At 35.0% G+C, this 20,910-nt stretch overlaps 1 protein-coding gene across 7 annotated transcripts in view; it reads left to right on the top strand.

Moving 5' to 3' along the window:
* PIAS2 (protein inhibitor of activated STAT 2) overlaps positions 1-19,804 on the top strand; it is a 108,044-nt gene extending 88,240 nt beyond the window's left edge. For 6 of the 7 annotated variants that reach the window (XM_025365435.1, XM_025365436.1, XM_025365442.1 and 3 more), the window contains 4 exons: positions 170-303; positions 1,906-2,077; positions 9,250-9,389; positions 11,868-14,637. In XM_025365435.1, coding sequence (XP_025221220.1) covers positions 170-303; positions 1,906-2,077; positions 9,250-9,389; positions 11,868-11,938 — 517 coding nt within the window. In that variant the 3' untranslated portion in view covers positions 11,939-14,637. Of the gene's footprint in view, positions 1-169; positions 304-1,905; positions 2,078-9,249; positions 9,390-11,867; positions 14,638-15,003; positions 15,042-17,618 lie in introns of those variants that run through there. The other variant, XM_025365434.1, reaches the window with a different exon arrangement.
* Positions 19,805-20,910: the final 1,106 nt, after the last annotated feature.

Raw genomic sequence — 20,910 nt, 5'->3', positions numbered from 1 at the left:
GGACAAAGAGGGTGTAATAATTGTTGTAAAGTATAAAAGTATTGCAATACCAAAAGAAAAGGGGGTCAGCTAGCATTACTTATGTTTTCAAGGTAATGTGTGTTACTTTCTTATTTCCCCTTTAGGCAAAGCTGTTCATTACATGTATGTACTTCTTAATTGTTTTTAGGCTTTTTATGGAAATTCTCAATGACTGTTCTGATGTGGATGAGATCAAATTCCAGGAAGATGGTTCTTGGTGTCCAATGAGACCGAAGAAAGAAGCTATGAAAGTATCCAGCCAACCGTGTACAAAAATAGAAAGTATGTGTAGAACAGCAGCAGAGAGCAAAGCAGTGAGACTCATGTAACATTATCATTAATCTTGGCCCCTAGAACTATACGTTTGGAATTCAGCTTGTTGACTCAATCTTTTGATTATATATAATTTCCCCCAAATGATTTTTATTCTTTCCTGAAGAAATGTGCTGAAGTTTATACTATCTTACCAGCTATTTCAAAGTACATTTTTCGTATGTAGAATAAAGGAAACATTCATCTAAAATCATTTTAAAATACGATGTTTGTTACAAAACGAAAAGTCACAAATGAATTTATGTGGACAGTTTTTCAGAATTGTTTTTAGAGTATCTGTAGGTGGAACCCTGAGTGGAGGTGAGGTTAGAGGGCTGCATCATTGATTAATGGCCTTGTTGGTTTGGGGATGGTCACAGGTTAATTGCTCAGAAAGTAAACAAATTGTTTCCTTCCATTTCTTTGTGGGGAGGAATATTAACATTGCCTTGATTACCTAGAATGTGTACTTATCCATCAACTGCCTGCATCTATCCACACTAAGTAGGGAAACTGAGGGCATTTTGAGTAATTGAAACCCACAAGGGAACTTAGAGTTTCTTTTTACCTAACAATTTGAAACCCACACGTGAACTTAGAGTTTCTTTTTATCTAAGTCTATTCACTGCATTTCAGTTTTGTTCTGATTACATTTGAAGTTCTAACAAACAGTGTAATGAATGGAGTAAGAAGAAAGGGGAAAAAAAGAATTTATGCCATTATTAATTATTCCTCTGTGATTGATACTGAACCTGAGTGCAGTGACCAAGGTTTCTGTCATCTTTGAGAAAAATGGGGAGTGATTTAGTTGATAAATTTCTATTGCTTTTCCATTATCAGCTGTCTTTCATTTTTAACTAAATACATTCAGATAATATACTTTTCTATGAAAATGTTGAGTTAACATATAGGGTATGTGAGACTATCTTTGTGGGTAGTCTATGGACCTATGTGATTCGTAGATAATTCATAAGAAAAGTTTAAATGTGTGAGTAACTTAAGTGAGAGGTTTGGGTTTTTTCAACTTATCAAGGTGAAAGTTTTTATCAGTTCTGGCTTATGGTGAAAAGTTTGTACTTTCTTTGATATGAGCATGATTGCTAGAATGGAAATATCTGGTTCTGAGCTAACTATGCAACGTGTCTGTGAGAATACATAGCTGGTGAACTCACCTATTTTTGTCCCATGGCCTGAGACCAGTTCCCTAACTCTCCGTGTCTTTCTGTAAAACGACTGCTGACCTGCAGAGACAGGATGAGCATTAGGAGCTGCACAAATCCTTCAGTGGTATTGGAGGCATAACTAAGAACATTCTGTCTGAATGAGAGTTTGAGACTTCTGACCTTCTGTCAAGGAATAGTGCTCACCTGTCTCCCTAGGTGAACAACCATTTTACAGACAGAGGTCTGGAGTTAGGGAGTTGGTACCTGTCCATGGGTTGGAGTAGGTGGCTCCACTGGCACTATGTGTTGTCAGGAATATACTATACTGAATATACTAGACTCTACCACTAGAGTTTATTTGTGTTATACCTTTGATTTTTTTTTTTTCCTTTTGTTTCCTTACATGCAGGTTCAAGCGTCCTCAGTAAGCCTTGTTCAGTGACTGTAGCCAGTGAGGCAAGCAAGAAGAAAGTAGATGTTATTGATCTTACAATAGAAAGCTCTTCTGATGAAGAAGAAGACCCTCCTGCCAAAAGGAAATGCATCTTTATGTCAGAAACACAAAGCAGCCCAACCAAAGGGTTTGTTAATTTATAGTTCACTATTGTTCATTACACTCGCAACTAATTGCTCTTGGGGTAGATTTATAAATGTCTCTTTGGGAAATGGTGTAACTGTAGAAGGCTATTTTAATTTGCCTTTGTTGAGTTGGAACATTTTCAAGTAAGCACATTGTTTGTAGGAAGCACATTTTGATGGAGAAAATATTTACGTCTTTGGAAAGTGAGCGTGTGAGGTATTTATTTCCTACCTGAGACTTTTTGTTATTTTCTTGAACCTATTTGTAAGGAAATTTGGCATCTCAGACCAAATGAGAAAGTCTGGTGTAATGGGGTATGGAACTGGGAATCTGACAAGTGTGGATTCCAATTATGGCACACCATCGCTTACTTGTTCTGTGATCTTAGATGAAATACTTAATTTGATTGAGCCTCTTTTTTGTGTTCTGTTAAATGGAGCTAAATAATGCCTGTATTACAGGATTATTTTCAGGTTTTAATGAGATGAAAGAAAGCCTCAGTGTCAGGCATGTGGTAATTTCTCAATAAAAATTGATTTCTTTCCCTTCTCAACCTCTCCAGGGCAAGCTATGGATGGGTAAGATGGCATTCTACCTGAATTTTAGCATAGATTCTCTATAAGTTATCTGGCAGAAGCCATTACTGGCCTGCATTTAAAATCAGGTTTGGGTATTTAGCAATAGTTGCTTTTTCAGAGAGGTTTTGGATCATACAAGGAGATAACAGGAGAGTTCTCCTGACAGTTCACGAACACATTCTTTCAGACTTGGGAGTGCTAGTGTCATCTTTTTGGCCTCTTGGTCCACTTTATTTTCTAACAGCTTTACTGAGGTATAATTTACATAGCATAAAATGTACCCATCTTAAGTATGTAACTGCACAATTCAGCGATATTTTAGAAAATACATAGAGCTGTGCAATCATCACCATGATTCAGTAGTAGAATATTTTCAACACCCAAAAAAACTTTCTTCATGTTCTTTTGTAGTTTATTTCTAGTTACACCCCAAATCTAGGCAGTCATTTTTTTGTCTCTGTAATGCCTATTCTAGACATTTTATATAAAATACCTCCTTTTGCAACATTGTTTATTTTTATAATTTTAAGAATTAAACCTTTTCAGCTGCCTTCTTTACTGTTAAAATACTTAATATTTCCAGATATAATTTACACATATATTAAGGGCATATATTTACTTCTACCTATTTAATTAGAATGAGGTGGGGTTTTTGTGTGTGTGGAACAAAATGAGGAAGTGTTTCAAGTCGATTTTTTCCTGTTGTGCCAATCATTTATTGCTCCTTTGAGACAAATTGACTGGTACATCTTAATTTAAATAATACACAAAAAATGAAGATATAATTTTGAAATGGTTACTGGGGTGGAGTATCAGGGGAATGAATGCTTAGATGTGATGTTTCTGGATTTTACTCTGTAATGATATCCTTTAGAATATAGTGGAAAAACATGAGTTGCAAGTACTGTAGTTGGCTGAATTCATGCCAGGTTGAGAGGTCATGCCTAGTGATGCTGACTCATGAGTCGTTGTGATCTTGGAGCATGTCTCTGGTAGCATGCCACAAGGGTCTACCCTCTGTCCTTTACCACATTTTTATCTATGTTTGATGAGTCCATGAAACAGGAGGGATGGCACATACACAGTGGGTGACAAAATCTGAAGTGACCTCAGTATGCAGAGGAATAAGGATAGTTTACATCTGTGGTCAGCTACTATAGAGATAAATGTTAAGGTTTCTCATCTAGGCTGAAAAGAAAACAAAAACTAACATTGGTAAGTATAAGGTAGAAATTTGTAACTAAACCAGCAACACTTGAAAGTTTATTTTAGAAGTCTGTATAAAGTGCAGCTACCTAGTTCATTCCATGAAGCTGATGTAGCCCTTAATACCCAAGCTAGACATACATACACATTAATACTTACATGGAAGAACTCTTAAGAAACAGACTCATGTAGAAAGATAAATGAAAATTCTGAATTCAGTCTTAGGAAATCATTTAATTATATATTAAAATGACATATGTGACAAAGTAGTTTATCCTAGGAGTGCTTTAATATTAGGAAATACATTGATAAGATGTATCTTGTCATAAGGACAACTATGTAGTCGTCTTCATAGATGTTGGAAAGGCCTTCAGTAAATTAATTGCCATTTCTGATAGAAACTCTTCAAATGTCAGGTTTCAATTAATGGTTTGAAGGGTTCACCACTAAAACCAATTTGTTCTTAGCATTAATAAAATAAGCATAGTATCCAGGATCCATACCGTGCCAGTTTTGTTCCATTTTAGGCTATATGACTCTCAGAGCATTCAGTCAGTGCTGATCATTAAGAATGGTATTAACAAATAAGTATGACCAGAGCAGGGGAACAGGAAAGTGAATAGTGGAATCTGGAGCAAGATGGATGACTGGGTCTTAAGGACTGAAGCTGTTAAACCAGGAGAAGAGATTATGTGACAGCCACCTTGTAGTTCTTAAAAGGGAGACATTGACTAGCTGGATTAAATTTGTGATTTATTACCAGATTTAGGTCCAGTGAACTAAAGATACATGGACAGACTTTCTGTTGGAGCTTTCTGAGTACTAGGAAATTTAATCTTTTGTCCCGAAATCATATTTTGTGTTTTAGAGTGGCTGCCGCCTGTCACAGTGTCATAGTGGAGGCTCATGCTATGGTTATATCATCTCTGTGATTCCCTCCTACTCTTAGACCTTTGTGGCTTTGTTCTTGGTTGTCCTTTTCATATCCTTTCTTGTAGTTCAGTATCTAGAGTTTTTATGGTTTTCCTATGCTGTGTAAGTTTGTCATAGGATTTTTTGGCCGTCAAAGATAGTAAGCAAATGAGAAAGAATAGAGAATGAGAAATCGGGAAAACTTAACTCTAATTCACAGCCCCAAAATTATGTGAGCAGCTATTTTTTCTTTTTCTTTCTTTTTCTTTCTTTTTTTTTTTTTTAATTTTTTTGAGGCAGAGTCTCAGTTTGTGACCCAGGCTAGATTGCTGTGATGTGATCCCAGCTCATTGCAGTCTTGACCTCCTGTGTTCAAGTGATCCTCCTGCCTCAGCCCTCCAATTAGCTGGAACTACCACCCCCAGCTAATTTTTTTGTATTTTTTTTGTAAACATGGGGTTTCACCATGTTGCCCAGGCTGGTCTCGAACTCCTGAGCTCAAGCCATCCACTTGTCTTGGCCTCCCAAAGTGCTAGGATTACAAAGTGCGTAAGCCAGCACACCTGCCTGTGAGCAGCTATCTTTTAAGAGGTATATTGTTTTAGTAAAAATTATTCTTATAAACAATTTTACAAAGCACCAAGAAGAAAGCAAAAAGTATCTCACCTAGAGAGAATCATTGCTATTTTGATGGCAGTCCTATTCCCTTTCTCTGCATACCAACTGGAGTCTTTGAATGCAGTCTTATAATACCTGTCAGAAGAAACTTGTATGTTAATCTTAAGACCTTTAGAAAATCTCTGATGTGTTTCCATATTAAAAGATAATTTTGCATATTATGCCCCTTCTGGAAAATGAGTGGTTGCTTTGCCTTAATAAGAAGGTATTCTAAAGACAGGAAACAAAAAAAGGATAAATTGGTATGTCTCCAGATTAATAATCATTAGGAATTGGTAGCAAAATTGAATCTTTTTTATACTTTTATGATCATAAAGTGGGAGCATACAGTGAACTTCAGGGTTATAAATAAAAATTGTCAACCTATTTTCAGACATCCAAGTCTGAGCCAAATGTGAGTTTCATGCAATTCTCTGATCCAGCATATAATCCAAAATACTAATATTTGCTGTATAGCAGCATTCTAGCAATTCACTTTTGTGCTGTGATATTATGGATAAAGTTACAAATGTTTAAAATATAAATGTACACTTGCATAATGTATACACATATCTGTGTGTGTTTACCAATCCTATGAAGAGGCAGTAACAAATTTTAGAAGCTTTAAATCTTTTTATATAGCATCACATTTTTACATCCATCATTTCACCATCCATAGCCATTTACATTTTTTCATGGAATCTGTTACTCATTTCTGTTTTTTGCATAGGCTTTAGAATCATTTTGTTTCTGAATGTGGTCCTTGTGAAGATTCTGATAACAAAAACCTGCTACCAGTATGTAATTTGATAATCCTAACTAATGACTACTTTAAGCCATTCTATGTAAAGTTGAATTTGTATTAATGTTTGCAACATTCAGGTGATGGGAATTAACCAACACTAAATTGTTAGCTTTTCATATGTTTGCTGAGGTTTTAGATGTTGATTTACTAATTTTTACCCCCATTGGATTTTCACATTTCACATGTTTTGACAGTCAACCTTTTGGTATTGCCTAAGTAAGGAGTAGCTATTTAATCATGTAAAGTTTCATGTTGCTAAGTGACAGGACACGTACAGTTATTAGGTGTTACTGTGGTGACAGACAGGTGTATAGGGACATTCACTTGACTCCTCTGTAGATGTAAGTCAAGGGGTCAGAGAAGGAAAGGGAGCTCTGTTATTGTTGTTACATGTAAGTCTATTTCAAGTTGAAGGGTCAATCAGGATCAAAACAAAAGAATCTCCAGTGTGAAATAGCAAAGGATTAGAAGGGGGAGTGGGAGAATGTTTCACTGTTTTCAGACCTCCAAAAAAGACGAGCTTTAGGTACAATATAACTTATTTAATCTCCTCCCAACTTCTCTTTTTCCTCCAGAGTCTGCCTTTTCTAACATTCTTTTCTAACGTTCATTGTCTTTTTCTTGTACCAGAAAGTCTTTTAGTTTCTTTCAGTGGCAGAGAAAGAAAAAAACCATGATAGGTTAAATGTACTTTTTTTTTTGAGACAGGGTCTTGCTCTGTTGTCCAGGCTAGAGTGCAGTGGAGCATTCATGGCTCACTGCAGCCTCTACCGCCTGCACTCAAGCAGTCTCAGCCTCAGCCTTCCAAGTAGCTAGGACCTTAGGCATGCTTCAGTACGTTTTTTTTTGTTGTTGTTGTTGTTTTTTAAATTTTTTGTAGATACAAGGTCTCCCTGTGTTGCCTAGTCTGGTCTCAAACTTCTGGCTCAAGCAATCCTCCTGCCTTGGCCTCCCAAAGTCCTGAGATTACAGGTGTGAACCACCTTGCCTGGCTCTAAATGTACTTTTAAGTAGAAAGTTTTTAAATTAAATGAAACTTTATATATATTTGGTCTTCAAAAGCCTGCCTGTTAATATTTTAACAACAATAAGATATTAATACTTTGAGATAGCCAGAATAATCAGAGCCACTTCTTTAGTCCCCTCCACAGCACTCATATATACTCCAGTCTCTCCTCCTTACCCATTGTGTCCTTCCTCCAATTTCTCATAAAAACTCTTGTGTGTGAGAGGTGGTCTCATGTTATTTGAAAAACTTGTGATGATGTCCTGTTCTTCTCCTTTGATCCCTGTGAAGGACCACTGTTTTCAAACCTCCAAAAAAGACGAGCTTTAGATACAATATAACTTATTTTATCTCCTCCCAACTTCTCTTTTTCCTCCAGAGTCTGCCTTTTCTAACATAACTCACATACTGCTTGTGGTTTTAGGTCTTCGAATAGCACTGGAGGCCAAGAAATCTCCAGATTCTAACCTACAGACACGTGATTGAATTTTGGAAGATAACTTCCTTCTATCTTTATCTACCTCAGGAAAATGTATTTTCAAATACCAGGCTATGTTATTGCCTCAAGAATATTATATGTCATAAGCTTCCTAAATGGATCAGTTTTTAAAGATTTCTGAACTCTGACCTGAGTTATTTATTCACTTTTCTGAGACTTAACATAGTTGCCCACTCAACCGTATATGTACCCTCAAGATGACTGTTTTCCACGTTTGTAGTGATATCCATATTTAAGTGGTTTGACATTTAAATTGAGGTTATGAAATAGTTTGTCAGAGTACAAAGAATGTCATGCAATTTGTCATTTCTTATTACTGATATTTAATAATCAGCAATAACAGGAAAGGGAAAGGATGCCCAGAGGTTATCCCAGTCTAGCTTTGTGACCATGGTTCTACTTTAAGTTTTTGAGACGTTTTCTTCATCTTCATAATGGTCTTTTCCAGCTACAGAATTCTGTATCTTCGTCATTAAGCTTACGGTAGTTGACTGGCAGTGCTTTGGGATACTAACCTTAATGTTTTACCCCTTGTTTGCAAGGTTCCTACTATCAACCATAAGACCAGTAATGATGCTCAGTTTCCTACATACATTCAAGGATGTCTTTCTTGTGAAGCTGTAGTTGTTTACCCTGGGCTAAGAGAAAATGCAGGTTAAATAGGAAGAATGCAAAAAAATCTCTGTTTAAGCTTGAACTTTTTCAAAATACGTTCAGTTATACTGCTTCTTGAAATTATAAAGTAATTCTATAGTGTATATTTTTTTTTATATAATATCAGTTGTGAAGTATTTATTACATGTTTAATTTGTATTTTTGGTAGCATGAACAGCTAATTTTAAAATCATAAATTATCTTGGGATTTCACCTACCTGGTAGGTGGTATCATGGTAGCCAGCATTTTTATTTCTGGATATTATATTTTAAATCCTGAATACTCATCCTCATTTCTGATTGTGGCCTGTTGCCATCAAGTTGGCTGGCCGCAAGACTGGGTAATTTTGCTCAGATGATTCCCAGAAAAGATTGCAAATAATTAATACAATTCAAGTTAGACTTGAAGAAATTTGGGTTGTGCTATAGTAAGTAGCTTCACTTCTAAAGGTTCCCTGATTTAAATCAAACCTTAGGGATCTTCTATGTTAGTTTTAAATTTCTTTAAAGATAAAATCACTGGTACCCATATACTTATTACATACACATTAATAAAAGTGATGTCTGTTTCTGTTTGTGGATGAAAGTGTTGTATCTCACTCCAGCACTGTACATTGTGTTTGAATGTCAACTTGCTCTTATGTCGCAGTTGCTGTTGAGAGCCAAGGTACGTTCATGTTAAAATGAAGACTCTTGTGGGAGAGGAGAGGAGAGTGGAGTGCTGTGTAGTGAGTAGCTGCCATGTAGTTGTGCTAAAACTAGTGAACAAACAACTGAGAATGCCCAGTGGTGCAGCTCTTCTCTCCTGTGAACTAACAGCCAGATTGTTTGTAATTTCCCATGCTATTTAAAACAGGGTTCTCATGTATCAGCCATCTTCTGTAAGGGTGCCCAGTGTGACTTCGGTTGATCCTGCTGCTATTCCGCCTTCATTAACAGACTACTCAGTACCATTCCACCACACGCCAATATCAAGCATGTCATCAGATTTGCCAGGTATGTGGAGTGTTTTTGTTTTCTTTTGTTTTTTTAATCAAAGTTTATTATTTTTAATCTTAATCTGTGAAGCCAATATAGTTTTGAAATTTTCAATAGAAGTGCTAAGGAAATTTGAAGGCTTCATGTAAAGGTCTTACCTGTTTTTATATACTACATCCAGTTGTTATTTTAACTACAGAGCAATCTATAGATTCCTGGTGATAAGAAATATAGTAGAATAGTAAATGTTAGAGATTTTATTCTCCCTTTTGGAGAATTTGTACTTAGAGACTTTTTCTTCGTTTACCTATTGTAGAACCTCACAGGTGAAGGGAGCATATTTTCTCATACTCTTCTTGGTAGCTCATTAGAACTAATATACTGATGTTGTTTGGGGCTGATTTTTCCTATGAGCTGTGGATTTTATTCTCCTTACAAAGATAGGGTCTACCATCTGTTTCCCTAAAGCGGGGCTTAATACTTGGGATATCTTTTATATGTACAGTAGTTTCCCCTTATCCATGGGGGATAAGTTCCAGGACCCCCAGTAAATATCTGAAACCACAGATATTACAGAACCCTATATATACTGTTCTTTTCTATAAAGACATATTCATGATAAAGTTGAATTTTTAAATTAGGCATAGTAAGAGATGAACAGCAATAACTAATAGAACAATTATAACAATATGCTAGCATCACTACTCTTGCACTTGGTTGCCATTATTAAGTTAAAATAAGGGTTACTTGAACACAAGCACTGTGTACTGAGATAGTTAATCTGATAACTTAGATGGCTACTGAGTGACAAAGCTGGGAGCCACTGGACAGAGGAATGGTTCATGTCCTGAGTGGGATGGAGCATGAGGGAGCCAGAACAGCATGAGATTTCATCAGACTATTCAGAGCAGTGTGTAATTTAAAACCTATGAATTGTTTATTTCTGGAATTTTCCATGTGATACTTTCTGACTGCAGTTGACCACAGGTAACTGCAATCACAGAAGGCAAAACATAAGGGGGAATCTACTGTAAAATATCAAGGTTGCTTGAATTACCTTAGTATCAGGACTTCTGCAGCCAAGGCTGTATTACAAAATTTAAACTTCCCTCCTTTACTCTTCTTCCCTCTCTCCATAGCCATTGCTTTTGCAGACATTTCTGTCAGTTATATTTGAGCAAGTTAGAACCAGTACATTCATGACTTCCCTTCTCTCTGAAGGCCCTTTTAGTGGAAAACAATTCTCTCCTGTTACTAATTTTCTTCTCTAGATTTATGAAGTTAATTTTGACCTATGATTTATTTTTTTTCTCCCCTTAGTGAGATCTTTCTTTTTAAGCACAATGCTTATCCTCTGGGTGAAAATTTGTGTTACTGAAACAATTGATAATTGGCTCAGTATGATTTTGCTTCTTGAAATTTGTTTAGATTATGTGAATAAAATTTAGTGGAAAAGAATAGACATTTTATAGTACCCATTGAAAAAAATGGCTTTTAAAGTTATTTTTTGCTTCTTAAATATATTTACTCCATATGTAATTTGGGAGTTGGTATTTTAAGAAGTTCTTTGTAGACCCAGCTAGCACAAATTGTAAAGTATTTGTAAAGTATATACAAAGTCTGATGCTAAGGTACAGGTGAGGTTTCATGTCGGGGACAAAGATGGAAATTCAGAGATTCTTAATTCCTAACTGCCTTTTATGGCTGTAACATTGGCTAGTTGGAAGAGTGTCTACATGTCATCTCAGTATGTGTTATAAGCAAGCATTCCAAAAGGATTTGTTTCCTAAAGACCTTGAATTAAAAATTAATCCTGAAAAAAGATAATGAGCATTTCTGTTCATTAAAGTGATCCTACCGTTTAGCAATAGTATAGACACAATTTACAAATCACTTGCCCTGTTTTTCAATTCTGTGAACCTGGATTAATTTTTAATTGGGGGAAATTTACATTATTTCAAAATTTGGGCATAAAGTAAGACTTTATTTCTTTTTAGGAATGTGCAAACTTGAGAAAAATGCAGTAAAATATGTCTGAACTGGGTATTTGGTAAAAATGCGTTTCAAGCTGGTATTGAGCAAACAAGACTAATATCCAAGGCTCATATTTAGCCAATATTAACAATTATGGTGATACTGGTTGTTGTTATTGAAAAGCTTTCTTACCAATTGATAACTGAATAGAATAGGATCTATTGTTCTTTAGAAGAATTGCTAGTTTATCATCATGTATTAATTATGTAGCAATTACTATATCTAAATAGTTTAGTTTTACTTTTATTTTATTGTTAATGTGCTCTTTTGTGATTAGTAATTTGGTTTTATTTTTATGCATAATTTTTATGTAATTAGTCATACTGTGAAGAATTTTAGTATTGATAAACTTAATTTATAATAAAATATTAAATAGAACACCAAGAATGGAGAGATAACAAAGTTTTAATACATTTCTTAACATTCCTTTTAAACATAAACATGAATCTTCTGAATCTGCAGGAGAACAAAGAAGAAATGATATTAATAATGAACTGAAGCTTGGAACATCTTCTGATACTGTGCAACAGTGAATACAAAATAAAACAAATAATTTGTATTTATGGAGTGGAAAACAGCTTGATTATTTCAAGGAAAAATATGACTGCCTTATTATTGCTAGTGCCATATTGTCAGGTGCGAATGGTGCTCAAAAGTTGTATCATTAAAATTTGAAAGTGCTAAACATTTACATATTTAATCATGTAGCAGTTATGTTTTGTTAAAGTTTATGACTCAAAGAAAATGTGTTGTCATCAATAAGGAAGAAAGTCTTAATGAGTCAATTTCACAGTGAAGCACTTAAAATTTTAAAATTAAAATTTTATCAGTGTTGATAAAATAGTGTTAACACTACCTGCTTTTTAGTTAAAAGTGATTGACCATTTTCAACCATGAAATACTTAGGAGGGCATAAAAATGTATCAGTATGGCATGCTGCAATTGAAACTTACGGTGAAATAAGAAACTGCATTTTGCTAATAAACTTATGAAACAAGGCAGTAAAATTTTAATCACTACTGATGAAACTTTATTTCATATAAGAGTTTTAATATTCTGCTTAAAATGTAAAATGCAAGAAGACTTGGATGGTTTCGTTTTTTTCTTAGGAAGAATAGCATCTAAAATATGATACCAAACTTCACTGTTAGTACTTGAGAAAAAAATGGTTTCAGTGAGAGAAATATTTACATTAAACAGATTTTATATAGACAGCACCCTTGTAATGCTTGGTAAACAATCTAGAATTCCAACCAAAATTTTAGAAAAATTTCTAGATATTTTATTATGGTGTTGTATAAGTCACCACATTCAATTTTCCGTGGATGAGGTATCAAGATACAGATAAGTAAATCTCTTAATTCTTTTCTAAATAAACTTTGTATTTACTGCACACATGAAATCATCAAAGAGAATTACAGTACATCTGAAGAACTGGAATGGAAATAATGAAAATAGGATCCTCAGTGGGCATTCTCTGGTGATACAGCTTCAATTTTTAATTTCAATTAAAATAATACACAGGCTTGATATGATTTTCAAACTGTTTTATATCAAGCTTGCATATTTATTTTAACTGAAATTATGAAATGGAAATAGTTGAACATTTAGAAAATGCGCATTTTTGAGTGGCTTGGCATCGGTACACAATATTCCAACACCATCGTCGATACTTTCGTGTTATAAAAAGGTTTCAGTTACTAACATGAACTGAGAGATACAACAAATATTAAAGGTGATTGAGTGTATGAAACTGAAAAACTATAAAAAGGTAGAAACTATTATAAATATGAAGAAAACCGAAAAACTGAAAAGATAGAAGGTACTGTAAAAAGAAAATGGTTATACCATTTGAAGCAGAACAAAATAAATAACATTCCAATAAACTTTTTTTACTTAATAATAGAAATTGAAAATGTAAAACTCTGAAGGTATTACAAGGGCTAGACAAATTTTGAGTTCTTTGGCAGAAGCAGAGAGATGATTTACTGAATAGTATCAATATGAAGACAAAGTCTGCTTATTGAGATATCTCACCTATTATTTTAATAGAGAAGTCATTGGAAAAGTTTGTTGTAATTCTCTTTGGTTTAGTATTGGCTCAAACCATCGTATCATATAGCTAGTGACAGACATATGAAATGAAAAATTACAGCAAGCTGGGTGCGGTGGCTTATGTCTGTAATCCCAGTACTTGGTGAGGCTGAGGTGGGAGGATCGCTTGAGCTCTGGAGTTCAAAACCAACCTGGGCAACATAGCGAGACCCTCTCTCTAAAAACAAAAATAATAATAATAATAATAATAATAATAATAATAATAAGCTGAGCATGGTGACACACGCCTGTAGCCCCTGCTTTTTGTGAGGCTGAGGCCAGGAGGTAAAGGCTGCAGTGACCTATGATTGTACCTCTGCATCCCAGCCTGGGCAACAAAGCAGACTCAGTGTCTCCCAAAAAAGAAAAAAAAAAATCTGTAGCAACAATTTTCAAAAAGGCTTTAGAAATCGTTGGAATGATTTCTTTCAAATGATTGGTGCTATAGCTTGTATCACTTGATAAGCATTTTTGTAATACCATTATTTGGAGATTATAAGATAAATATATTTAAATTTTTTGAGTTATAAATTCATACTGATTAGTAAATATTTTAAATGTCCCCACTGATATTGTCTATTTTGCATAAAAGCATAATGTCAGACTTTCTCTGTGTGGTGGTTATATTCAGAGTGTCTCTGAATGCCAGCATAAAAATCGTGGAATTGAATAGAAATTGGCCTGTCTTAATGACGTATGGTTTCTTTTTTAATGTTTTGAAATAATTAAAGAGAATTAAGTCACACAGGGAGGTCTAGGTGAACAGACATTGAAGTTTATTACTAGACTTTTCAGACCTAAAAATTGTATTTATTATTATTGTTTGAATATGTCAAAATTATATTACTGGACAATCTTCTACACATTCCTCTTTCTAAAACCTAATTGAACAATTACAGTTCTCTGGTTCAGAAAATTACATTAGCTCAGAACCCAGTAACCCTTAATAACTTAACCGTGTTAGCGCAGCAGTTCCTGAGTGTGTGCTTTGTGCAGAGCGTTGGACTATGTACTGCTCTTGATGTGGGGACAGCTGGAACAGAGAGCTATCATTGAAATAGACATCTGTTTAAGAGGTGATACTTAGATGAACCTCTGTATTTCTGAAAAATAAATGTGAAATATCTTAAGAGCTTAAGTATGGTTTTTTGTTTTTTTATTTTTGAAGGTTCAAATCCAGATCATTAGCTCATCATTTTTATTGCTTCTCATTCTGTTAAGCTGCAAAGGGGGAAACATTTGTTCTGACTAGTCCTTCTCTGAAAAGTTTTGTACTACTTTGAGTCTCTGGGAGCTAGTTTTTCCAGTTGTTTTATCAGAGAATATATTCATCTTTGGGTTTTAAACACTTCAAATATCACTAATCATGGTATAGAACTTCCCTGTGGCAGAGTGGTAAGCACTTACCACAAATGTTTTGTGATTTGTGATAAAAATGATTTAGGGAAATAATTCTGGTCTCCTAAAATATGAGACAACTATTAACAAAGCATTTTTGTTTTAGGTTTGGATTTTCTTTCCCTTATTCCAGTTGATCCCCAGGTATGTATCCTGAATTTAAGCAACTAATTTGTATTTGATTGTTGGTTATGTCATACTAACTAAAAATGACCAGTTGCATAAAATCAGGACAGTCAACTCTGAATTACTTACATTGATGGAAAGGAAGTACTGTGCAAATATTTCACAATTTATTTGAAGGAATAAAGTTGTTTTCAGTTTATGATTTTTGTCTTTAATATCTAAATTTTAAATTCTGTTTTATTTAGCTTAATCAGTTGGCATCTCTTACAAGCATTTGAATGATTAGAATGAATGGAAGCAGTTCTGGGTGGCTGCAAGTTAAAATTTTACAAATACAGTTTTATTTTTTAGCTAAGACATTCTGTACATAGAAAATCAGTAGCTAAACCTGATTAGACAGACTTGACTCATTAGCTTGATTCTTCATTGTTTTTAAAGACATTCAAATTTGGACTTTGGGGAGGCCCCAGTTTAAAGTTGCTGTATGTCAGTCATCCCTGTTTTCTCTGTCAAAGATGAGAAACCCTAGTAGCCCAGAGTCCCAACCTGAAGACCTTACAGTGAGCATGGATTGCACAGACAGGTTTATAGCAGAGTCAGAGCAGAGGAGGAGAGGTCCTGTATCAGCCTCCTGTTTCAGTACTCTGTATCAGATTACATGAACAGCGCCAGAAATTTATGTGCAGACTGAGGAATTTCTTGTCATTCGGTGTTGACCTCCTTCTAGCAGTATATATAACAAAGGTACCTAGCAAAGGTATCTGTATTTTTCTAGGAAATGGATTCTTCAGATGTAAGGGATTACTAATTTTTATGTGACCAGTTCTTTTACAAAAAATTATCTTGGAACCTAGAGGTTTTTATTTCATAGCTCTATTTTGTATATTTAGCAGTGGTCTAACTTATTTGGTGACTCCGTAGTAGAAGGGTGAGGTGGGGCCTTACAGTTTGCCATAGAATCCTTAGGTTTTACTACTTGACCTCCATATTATCCCTTAATTCTTGTCATTGTATCTACAATAAGGGATGCAGGGTTAGAACTTAAGTGGCTGCAATCTGAATACTTCTAAGAATTCAGTGCAGAGCCTGTTGATGGCAGGACTGTAGCATCTAGGACTACTTTCATAAATGAGTATCTTTTTCCTATGAGGCAATCAAAAACTGCCTGAGAGGTAGCAGGAATGAAATGTAAGTTTCTTGGCTTTATTCTAGATTTACCCCCCAGTTTTAATGGAAAGTTAGAAATTGATTTGATTTTAGAAAAGAGTTTTAATACCTGACAATTCAACTATCTTTAGAGCTCCTTGGAAGCTCTTTAAGAACTGTTCTTCTCCCTGTAACTAATGTCCCTTGACTCTGTGTGGGGCATTCATTTTATTGATGAACCAAAACAGTTATCTATTCAAAGCGTTGAATAACTTGTTCTTTTGAAGGGCAGTCTGAATTTTAGTTGTTGCTGTCCCTCTGACTGGCAACTTAAACCTGGGACTGTTGTTTCTGTTTTATTCACCAGCCTTGGAAATCATGTAGTCTAAACAACTTGACTTTTAAATTCCTGTTCCCGTAATCCAGTGTCTCTAATGATAAGCTACATAATCTTGAGAATGGGGAATGTGAGTCAGATATCCTTACTGATCTTTCATACAGTTGAACTAATGACAAACTTAAAACATCTCTTGCAGGATATCACTAAGACTTCCTGTTTTGCTAAAGTCAGTGCAGTCGTTTCTCACATAAAATATTTTATACAGATACAATGCTTTTGGCTCATCTCTCTTCACTCCTCTGTTAATATTAGAGTAGTACACTCAGGTTTGTACTTGTTTGGATCAGTGATGGGATCAGTAACCAGGATTGTAAGGGAACTTGTGAAATATGAGCACTAGGAAAGGGGTGTTAAACAGGCATCACGAGAAGATTAGATTAGATCTTCTTTAACATTTATTGCAAAACTTTGTGATTACCTGAGATAATTTTCTGTCCTGAGGATCCTATGATAGTTAGCTACCATCTAGTCTGTGTTTTAGAATGAATGTTGTCATTCTGATGACACAGGTATTTTATGTTTATGTACAAAGGAGTCCAATGCCATCATTCAGCTGGTCAACCTTAACCTTCATAAAGGGTCTGTTTGATACTTAATTCACACCGGGAAAGGCTAACAAATACTTTTTAAAATGTTATTAAGCAAAAATGCCAGTGTAAGCTCAACAGTTCTTTCAAAATTGACACCCAACTAAATACAGTTAGGGAGCAAATTCTTTTTGAGATTAAGTATGAGTTGTCATTGGAGGGCCAATATTTAGTATTAAATGACTTCAGTTATTGTTGACATTATACTTTTACCTTTGTATGCAGTCAGCAAACAAGTTCCACAAGTTTAGAGAGAATCAAGAATATATGCTGCATTCTCTAAATAATGTAAAATAGCTGAATTCATGCCACCTTCCACCCAAAGATGTGAAGTTTGAGCAATTTTTAAATCCCAGCGGGATTTAAATATGTGAATATTGCTTATGCATATCTAATAATTTCTAGTCTCTTTATTTAAAATCAAGTAGCCTCTTCCTCATTGGCATCATTGTTTGTTTCAAGCAGTACTGTCCTCCTATGTTTTTGGATAGTCTCACCTCACCCTTAACAGCAAGCAGTACGTCTGTCACCACCACCAGCTCCCATGAAAGCAGTACTCATGTTAGTTCATCCAGCAGCAGGAGTGAGACAGGGGTCATAACCAGCAGTGGAAGTAACATTCCTGACATCATCTCATTGGACTAAAGGAGGACTCACTTGATTCTGGGAATCATTCATCAGAACTGCTTTTTCTTGGATCTCTAATCTGTGGAAACTATTTTTTTTTTTTTTAAACAATTTGGTATTTATTGAAAGTCAGATGGATTCTTTTGCTTTCTGAGAGGTGAACACAGAAGACTGCAACAAGAACCAAATGACATGCAAGGATTTTGCTTAATTATGCTGTACTCTCAGCATCAGATACATTCAGCCATAACTGTAACTTCCTGAGAGATGGATTTCACTTTCATACATTAATGGATGGAGTCTACAAATCAATGAAAAAAGTTTTTGTTAAAGAGCAATAAAATTATGTAAATATTCAAGTAACCTTTTTTCTAATTAAAAAAAATTGTAATCAGTGATTCTAGAATGACAGCAACTTCTGTTTAACCTACGTGAAGGAAAAAAAAATGGAAAGAAATTAATGTTTGCTGAATGAGTCCTTTCCATGGAGATTTGTTCTGTTTCATTGAAGTAATGAAGTTTCAGTACGTGGCCAAAGCTTGGATTCCACTCTTCGTCCTGCAGTTCCACTTTTCTTCATGATCCCATCAAAGAAAAACGGCATTTATGTTACTTGGCTTTTTTCCTGCTTATCATTTACACTTTGACGTTGTTTGCTAATGAATGCTGTGTGAAGTTCTGGGATTTGGCTACTCTTCATTGGTGATTATGTTTAAGAGCACTATGCAGATTCTGCCCTTGACATAATGTGTGTTATTATGTTTTTAGTAATTGTACATTCTTCATTCTAGAGTTTTCTATAAATTTGAGGCTTGTCTTCTCAAACAAGAAACCCTATGCAGCCATTGAATGAAATGTCTTTGGGGTACGGTGTGACTGAAATGTTTGTTAGAAATTTGTTCACACTATCAAATATTGATATCTTGGAGCCAGCAGAAGAGCAAATTTTGGGAGGTGGTAATAACAAAATTTAATTTCTTCCCAAGAACTTAATTTTCTCATTTATTTTACAGAATAGTAGTGAAATACTTGATGAAACTTTGTATTTTGGTAGCACTGACATAGAAAATGTGTTTTAGATTTATGATGATCATATTTCTCACCAATGTAATTTCAGTCTCAGCAGTGATTTTCAAACTTAGAAAAAGGGACAGCATTAGATTTTTTTTTTCCTTTTTTAAAAACGAAATCTTACCTGAAACTACAAAAGACAAAAGAGAATTATAAATGTTTGAATTAAAGTGAAGAAGCGTTGGGGAAGATGGGCCTGAACCCACTTCCTGTCTCAATCCATGCTACCCCAAACACTTCAGGGAATCTCTGAGGTTGTATTGGGTGCACTTTGAAAATTTTCTTCTGTAATGTGTTGGTTTGATTTTAAATCACACAGAAAACTGGATTTTACTCTTAGAGAAACATTTTCATCCAAGTTTTATAGTTTGCTTCATTTGACTTCCTAAATCATTTTTGAGTTCACAAGGATTTAGTACTTTTCTGTTTAGCTTTCTCTCTCTAAGGTTTACCTTAAAAACGAAGTCCTTGTTTTAATGGCCAATCCAACCAATTGATTTCTCAAACTGAAGTGCCCAGGTGAGGACTCATCAATTTCAGTTAGAATAGGGGCGTACTACTTAAGAGTTGGTTCAGCTCCAAGGAGCTTACTTGTCCTTGCTTGGGTTTTGTTTTTCTTGTTGTTTTTTTGTTTTGTTTTGTTTTAGTTTTGTTTTAACCTTCTCAAGTTTCCATGGTCTTTGTGTATTCTTTTTATGTTGATTTAATTTCATGTGGTTTCCCATATCATCCCTTCTTTGGCTACATCGTCTCCTTATTCAAGGGATTATCCCTTTGTGGGGGCTGCTTATTTTAAAGATGTGGGGGGAAGAAAACCCGAATCTACGAGCAGTAGTTGCACATAGTTGCCAGTTTTACTTTCTTAGTCATTAGATTTCCAACCCACGTTGTAGTTTTTTGGTCCAGATATAATATTTCTTTCTCATAAAGTTTTATGTTGCTGCTCTAAATACAGATGCAATTTTTATTGACTCTGTAATCAGATAGAAAAAATTTAACTTGATTTGTGTGGCATAATTAATAAAGAAATGATGTATATTTGTTATTTTGTTACCCTTTAGATTGTCAGAGACTCCCCAATTTAATCAACAAAGTTTTATAAAGTAAATGAAAATATTAACAGAAATTAGTTTATTTACTTGGTTCTTATAACTGATACCTCTGTGCTTTTGTAATTGTGATTTTTTTTTTTTTTTTCTGTTTTCTGTGAACAGTTTTAATGTTCAGTTTGGTGTTTTACACTGAAATTACATATAAATTTTTAATTTATTTCATACAGGCAATTTGCATTTTAAAAAATACACTTTGAAGTTTATCATCTTGAAGTTGGGGCTTACATTGTGTATCTGTCTTTGAGCATTAGTACTTTATGATTTTGGCCTTATGGCAGCATCATGATTACTGAGCCATCAGACTTTAATATGGTCACTGTTTCTTATCCATACCCTAACTTTCTAGTAGTTTATTTTGCTACCCCAGATTTCTGCTTAACCAGATATAAGGGAGTTTCAGAGGGGTTGTCTTAGCTGTCACCTAGATTATCTTAGGAAATGAACTGTTATTGTCAGTCTCCTAAAATCAAATTTTTTTTTTTTTTTTTTTTGAGGCTGAATCTTGCTCTTGTTACCCAGGATGGAGTATAATGGCGCAATCTTGGCTCATCGCAACCTCTGCCTCCAGGGTTCAAGCAATTCTCCTGCCTCAGCCTCCCAAGTAGCTGGGATTACAGGCATGAACCACCACGCTCAGCTAATTTTAAATTTTTAGTAGACGGGGTTTCTCCATTTTGGTCAGGGTGGTCTCGAACTCCCGACCTCAGGTGATCCACCTGCCTTGGCCTCCCGAAGTGCTGGGATTTACAGGCATGAGCCACCATGCCCGGCCAAAATAAAATGTTTTTATCTTTCTTCACTTAGAACTATGAAGGGCTTTTCTTGCTCTGGTAATCCCCCAGTGTAATTGGTGCTGAAAATAGCTTTGTGCCTGAGGTCTGTTTTCACTCACTCACTTTCTGACCATTAGGTGAGCCACTTCAGGATTTTCTAGGCTGAAGTTA

The sequence above is a fragment of the Theropithecus gelada genome, chromosome 18 (genome assembly GCF_003255815.1).
Source record: "Theropithecus gelada isolate Dixy chromosome 18, Tgel_1.0, whole genome shotgun sequence".
NCBI classification, from domain to species: Eukaryota; Metazoa; Chordata; class Mammalia; order Primates; family Cercopithecidae; genus Theropithecus; species Theropithecus gelada.
This window is presented reverse-complemented; position numbering and strand designations above follow the sequence as displayed.